This window comes from Candoia aspera, chromosome 3, assembly GCF_035149785.1.
Source record: "Candoia aspera isolate rCanAsp1 chromosome 3, rCanAsp1.hap2, whole genome shotgun sequence".
Lineage (NCBI taxonomy): Eukaryota > Metazoa > Chordata > Lepidosauria > Squamata > Boidae > Candoia > Candoia aspera.
The window spans coordinates 208,489,224-208,495,962 of NC_086155.1; the positions used below are offsets into that span (position 1 = coordinate 208,489,224).

A 6,739-nucleotide genomic window follows, 5' to 3' on the forward strand; every position below is an offset into this window, starting at 1 on the left:
AAAATGCTGGCTGGGGAATTCTGGGAGTTGAAGTCCACCCATCTTAAAGTTGCCCAGTTTGAAAAACACTGGTTTAAATCAAATTACAGGCCGAGGAAAAGGAGGTTTCCATTGGCTGCTTGTCTTTTCTCCTGTCTTTTCTCCTCCTTTTTATATGGAATCCTGCAGCAATAAGAGCGTTATTTCCAATAACATAATTACTTCCAACAATAATTACTTTCAACAATACTTCCATGCTTCCCCATTCGCTCTTAAAGACACTGGAGGGGATCTGGGGTGTTTTGAAAGATATTTAGGACGGTGTTATATTTTATTAGGAATATGGGTGAAGGCAGGTTAAGGAAGAAAAAATGGAAGAAACTTTATTTCTTATACGCATTCCCCTTTCCTCCCAAACAGAAGAGAAGAAGGTGTAATCCATCCGATAGTCTCCATCTTTCCTTTCTGGAGTGGCAGGATTTTTGTTTGACCCACCCTGACGCCTAGTTTTTTTTTTAATTTACTTACTTACTTACTTACTATTTCGCCTTTATTATTTTTACAAATAACTCAAGGTGGCGAACATACCTGATACTCGTTTCTCCTCCTATTTTCTCCACAACAGCAACTCTGTGAGGTGGGTTGGGCTGAGAGAGAGGGACTGGCCCAAGGTCTCCCAGCCAGCTTTCATGCCCAAGGTGGGACTAGAACTCACAGACTCCTGGTTTCTAGCCCACTGCCTTAAGCGCTGGACCAGACTGGCTCTCTAGTTGTTGTCTAGTTGCTGACAATGGTGTTAGATTAAAAAAACCTGGTGCTTTTGAGATTCCTGGATAAGACAAAGAGGTTCTGAATTCTTTTTCCTGTTATCTGGAAGTTATCTGCTCTTCTCAGGTCCCCTCACTGAGGCTTTCCTTCCAAAGATGTTCTGATTGGCCACTGCTTTAACCCCCCCCCTTTCTTTGCAGGGGGGACCACGGCTGAAGAATGACCTTCAAATACTTGTTGCTCTTTCTGCTGTATTTTGTGCAAGGAATACCATATGGGCTACAGTCTGGACTGCTGCCGATCTATTTCCGAACAGTGGGCCTCTCCTTTAGCAAGATCAGCCTCGTTAAGCTGCTTTATTTGCCATGGATCCTCAAGGTGCTGTGGGCCCCCTTTGTGGACTTGTATTTCACCAAGAAGACCTGGCTGTTGTTGACCATGTGGGGCTTGGTCCTGACCTGCCTAGCCGCCTCCTTTATAACACCGGAAGTGGACTTCTTCTGGGTGGCCATCATTCTACTGTTCATGAACTTATTTTCTTCCATCCAGGACATTGCAGCCGATGGGATCGCCATCCAGCTGTTAGGACATGAGGAGGTGGGGTTCGGCAATAGCATCCAGGTGGTGGCCTACAAGCTGGGCTCTGTACTGGCAGGAGGTGGCCTGCTCACTTTCCTCCATCATCTGGGCTGGGGAGCCCTCTTCCTGTACCTGGCTCTGTTGTATGTTGTGGCCATCATACTCACCTCAAAATTTCACTTGAGATCCCCTTCCCAGGACAGCCACGCCAAGGACAGGAACTTGAGCCTTTGGCATCTCCTCCATGAGCTTGTCCTTGTGCCAGACACTCTGTGGACTGCTGGCTTTGTTTTCATCTATAAGTTGGGTGAGTTCTCCTCAAGACCAGGAACTGCAGAATTATTTGTTGGTGAACCTTACTAATACCTGTTGTTTGTGGAAGAGGTGTTTGGATAATATGAAAAAACATGCCAGTCCAACTTTGTTTGGGAGCTGCTGTGTGCAGGTCCACCCTCTGCAAATCTCATAACCATCATTCTCTGGCAATGGCCTTTCGGACCAGATGCTGCAATAGGACTTCCATTTCAGGGTGCGTTCCGTGTGGAAAGCTTTGCTTAGATGTCCTTTAGGTGGGGAAATATAGATCTCGCTACAGATGGGTTGATGAATTCTGTGGGTTATTCATGTTGCTTCTTCAAGAAGTGGGCAGAAATACCTTAGGAGGTAAAATTCTCCTATAAAAGGGATCAGTGACCTAGCAGGTTTTTGCTAATGCTGCTAGAAAAGTTGCTGTATTGCGAAAGAAAGTGACTGCAGCAGGTGATTGGCTCCAAAAAAATAGCAGGAAATGTTTGTGCCACTAAGGCTCTGGTTAGCCAGCGTTTTGCTAAAGACCTGCAGAACCGATCTAGTGACATTCACAAAGCAGACAGCCTAAGGAAGACAGTGTTTGTTCAGAAGAGGGAGGGTGGCTGCTAAAGGTACAGAGCCCCCACTCTCCCTTTTCTGAACGAACACTGTCTTTCTTAGGCTGTCCGCTTTGTGAATGTCACTGTCTTGGTCACTCATGAGGCTAAACTATGGTTGACTGAAGGAAGCACAATTGTCTGCATTCATGTACCACTGTGCTAGGAACCAAATTTCACAAACTGCAAGAGCCACGTTCATACATCTTGTTAGTTACACTGTGGTTTGCATAGTTTTATGAGACCTGCCTAAGCCTTGAGGTTCACAAGGACAGCATTTCCCTTGGCATTCTGGACACCCCCATCTTGGCCACCTTCTGAGATCCCTTCTCATGTACATCACCAGGAACTGAACCTCAGTTCTCTCTGCAGGTGAACAGGGGTCGGTTTCCATGTTCCCCCTCTTCCTTCTAGATCACAGCTTCTCTCCCCAGAAGCTTGGCTTCTGGAACGGGATTGTGGCCAACGTCTTTTCCATTGCAGGCTCTTCACTGGGGGGCCATCTGATGTCAAAAAACAGGTAAATGATGGAAAGTATTTTCTCTATTAAATGGAATCTCAATTCTCTCCCTGGGATGGCGTCATTTAAAATCCAGCATCTCCAGAAGGCTGGTATAATTATTCCCTTTCTTGAACCCATTCCTTGCTCTCATCTTCAAGAATTGTCCATGGGGAGAGGGGGGGAAACTGAGGAGGCCTAACTTGCATTCTGTTTTCCTGTAAGTTTAACTTTATGTCTGCACAGTGTTCAGACCTGTTTCTCAGCCTTAGCAACTTTTAAGATGTGTAGACTTCAACTCCCTGTATTCCCCAGCCAGCAGGAATAAATATCAATATTCATCATCTATTTATATTTTATATGATTCGTATACCATTTCAATCTGGATGGCTCTCAATGGTGTACACCAGAGCAGCAGTGCAGTATAGAATTGTGCCTTCACATTATCTTGATTCCTGGTGGCTACATTGGCAAGTCTTCGCAGTTTTATTGGCAGCATTTGTGGAACTCCTGGTTTCTAGCCCAGTGCCTTTAACCGTTCACAAACTGGCTGTCACAATCTAGAGTATACCACTGCAAAACAACGTGACTAAAACACTATATAAAATCTAACAATTTTATCCACTCTTTTCTGGAGAGCCGTAGTTCAGAAGAGCCTTTTCTTTTCAGCAGTGATTGGCTGGCTCTTGTGAAAGTCCTGAAAATTTGCTCCCACCCAAAGGAACGAAGGAAAAAAGTGCTCTGAAAGTCCAGCAGAATAACTAAATCTCCAAAGCGCTTCTGCCTGAAATGCTCTTCCTCTGGGGAGCATCTGCTACGGAACTCAGGGATGTGACTAACATTCCCAGATAGGCAGTCCTGCTACTTTGGATCCCCTAAAACCCACCAGGGTTTGGTGGCCCCATCGTTTTCCTCTGGTCTCCCAAGGGAAGGCCATTTTGTGCCCTGGATGCAAATTCTACAGACGCTAGGTTTTTTCCCCTCCCAAATTGGCCGAGTCTTCACCCAAGCAAACATGTGACGTCCTTGAATGCTGCTGCGGTTCCATGCTGACCTCTGCTTGCGGCTTGTTCCCGCCAGGAATTCTAACCCTCTGCAGACCTTGCTGACCCTCCGCTTTTGCAACCTGCTCTTCCAGACCTGGATGTTAGTCACCTACACAGACAAGGCGGCTGTCTTTGAAGGTGAGTCGGGTTCCGCCCAGCACAGTAGCCGTTTCCCCACTGGCTCAAGAACATGCGGCTTCTGCAGGCAGGAGTCTCGAGTTACCACTCGGGAAGATGATGCGGTTTGGGAGGGGAGGAAAGAGGTGGTGATCCTGGCTTGCTCCAGAGTGACCAAGTGCAAAGGAGGGTTTCTCTGGCGTGCAAGAGGGGACCCTGGGAAATGCCAGGAGGGTCGGGTTTTGCCCTCCATCAGGGCTGGGGTTGTGACAGGAGAGGCACACTGGAGGAACGGCAAAGCAGGGACTCCGGAACTGGGAGTGAGACCCCTGCCTGGCTCAGACACATGGGCAGAGGAGGACCTGCAACCTAATGGGCATCTACGCTTTGTGGGCCATGAGGTTGCCTGTCTGCGGCTTAGCATGTTGTGTGAACCCAGCCCATTGTGGCTTATTCAGTGAATTCTGCTTAGGCAAACCATGGGTTAGTGGGTTGAGGACACAGCCCATATCTGGCATTGCATTTCTGTCCGGCATTATCAACGTGGGGCTACCTTGCCTGACTCCAAGCCACAGCTCTTTCCTGTTGCCACAAGCCAAGCAGCCGCTCATCCGCTTCTTCACCTGAGCTGATCAGATGGCATCTCGTTGCAGTGGCCGTGATACTGAGCATCTGTATCCAGCACTTCATTGGGGGGCTCATCACCACGCTGGCCTTCAGCAAGATGATGCTCTGCACTCAGCAGGCAGCAGAGAAGATCCAGGTATGGTTCTTGTTCCAGAGCCTCGCGCCTTTGCACGTGGGATTCGTCAGGTGTATGTAGCCACAATGGCCCATGAGTTCAACTCCCAGTAGAGTTTGAATCCCACAGAGAAATCTATGGCTATGTACTGTATGCCTACAGGGTGTGTACTGCTTCCTGGTGGTCAGTGTAAGTAAAGACACCACACCCGTGGCAGGGAGTGGACATCACATATACGGATAGTCCTCAACTTATGACCACATTAGGGACTGGACAATTTTTTGTTAAGCAGTGTGGTTGTTAAAGCAAGGCATCACATGACCGCACTCAATTTTACATTTTTTGCAGCGACTGTTAAGTTAATCATGTGGTTGTTAAGTGAATCATGTGGTTCCCCATTGATTATACTTGTCGGAAGCTGGCTGGGAAGGTCACAAATGGTGATTGCGTAACCTCGGGACACTGCGACCATCATAAATATATGCTGATCACCAAGCGCCCGAATTTTAATCACTTGACCGTGGGAACGTGGCAACGGTCATTAAGTATGAGGACTGGGCATAAGTCATCTTTTTCAGCGCCGTCATAACTCCAGACGGTAATGGTTGTAAGTCAAGGACTACCTGTAACCTTGTAAATGGGTGCATGACTATGTGTCCTCTGTATCTCTGGTCTGGGAGTTTAAGACAAGGAAGATGAGCTCACTACACCATTCTCAAAGATGGCTTTGTACGGGGGCTGGCCAAAGGCCTTGTCCTTTCTAGGGCGTGTCCTCCCTCCCTCCCAGATAGCGGGGAGAGTTGTCCAGGCTCCCTGCTCTGCTTGGCTCACCATGCTTCCCTTTCCCCACAGGCCACTCACTACAGCCTTCTTGCTGCCTTGGAGGTCTCGGGCAAGCTGGCCTCCAGCACTGTGGCGGGCAGCCTGGTGGACTGGCTGGGCTTTCTGCATGCCTTCGGGATCTTCCTCACCCTCTCCTTGGCCTCCACGCTGTATACGCTGTAAGCCAGAATGGGGCAGAGGCCGCCCTGCCAGGATCAGTCCGGTGCCACTGGCCAAAGAGAGGGAGGCTTCCTGGTTGTTCCTGCCCTCAAGGTGAAGCCCACTGAAGCCGAGGGCGTCTCATTAAACCAACTGCCTCACGCAACTGCTTCCTGGCCAGTCCTCCTTGACAGGGATGGGGGGGGGGAGAAGCATCACTCGTGTGAGCCACCAAGGAGCGTCAGATGGGGAACAGAGGTCACCATGCAGATTACAGGTAGCCCTCGTTTAGCAACCACAATGGGGACCAGCAACTCGGTCGTTAAGCAAAGCAGTCACTAAAAGAAACCACAACAGTGCTTATGATCTTCAGTTTCCCTTTGCTTTACAGACCTGTGAAGGTTGTGAATGCGGGGATTGATCATAAAGTTACTTTTTCATCACTACTGTAACTGCAAGTGGTCACTAAATGAGGCAGTCACTAAACGAGGATTGCTTGTAACATGCTTGCAGTCAGCAACTTTGTGTGTTCTTTCCTACTCTGGAAAGGGTATTCTGGAATGGAATTTCTCCTCTTGTTTGCCCAGGTAATAGGTCTACTAGGTGTGTGTAGAATGGGAGAGAGCTTTCTCCGTCTTCTTTCACTGCTTTCCCACACAGCTGGGGAGCCCAGCACTGTCATCAGACCTTGGGGGGGGGGATTCCTCTGGCAACTGGAACCAACATGGCTGGGGTTCTGCCATTCTTCCTGTTGCTGGTTTCCAGCTTTGCCCAGCGCAGAGTTCACTTTCACTGACTGGAGGCACGTGAACCTCTCCAGCTGACAGTAGAAGCGAAGAACCTTATTTCCTAGAAGGGAGGCGCAAAACGACACTACTGCAGAGTCAGTTTTGAAAGATAGTCTTTGCCAGCTAACCAGGAGCTGCAGTGATTGAACCGTTGATGACCGGTCTTCCTTAAGGATTTTCTGCATGATCCATGCTTCCCTGACTTATCTCTAACCATTCCCAAGGAAGGATTTTTTCTACACTTTGTGAGTGTGCAGAACATTACAGGAATATTTTAAATAAATGCTTATTATCTTTTCTGTCAAAGTTTACTTAGGCTGAGAGACTGGCTGAAT

General features: G+C 48.3%; 1 protein-coding gene across 1 annotated transcript; it reads left to right on the plus strand.

Moving 5' to 3' along the window:
• The first annotated feature begins 773 nt into the window (after positions 1-773).
• On the plus strand, positions 774-5,778 carry MFSD3 (major facilitator superfamily domain containing 3). Its single transcript, XM_063299755.1, has 5 exons — positions 774-1,633; positions 2,604-2,751; positions 3,811-3,914; positions 4,547-4,656; positions 5,488-5,778. The coding sequence occupies exons 1-5, from the start codon at positions 967-969 to the stop codon at positions 5,638-5,640; spliced, it is 1,182 nt and encodes a 393-aa protein (XP_063155825.1). The 5' UTR covers positions 774-966; the 3' UTR covers positions 5,641-5,778.
• Positions 5,779-6,739: the final 961 nt, after the last annotated feature.

Excerpts from the sequence above, each read along its gene's own strand:
- MFSD3 (XM_063299755.1), top strand. The coding sequence starts at position 967 with ATGACCTTCAAATACTTGTTGCTCTTTCTGCTGTATTTTGTGCAAGGA. Across the intron at positions 2,752-3,810 it reads CATCTGATGTCAAAAAACAG|GAATTCTAACCCTCTGCAGA; the intron begins GTAAATGATGGA and ends TGTTCCCGCCAG. Across the intron at positions 3,915-4,546 it reads CAAGGCGGCTGTCTTTGAAG|TGGCCGTGATACTGAGCATC; the intron begins GTGAGTCGGGTT and ends ATCTCGTTGCAG.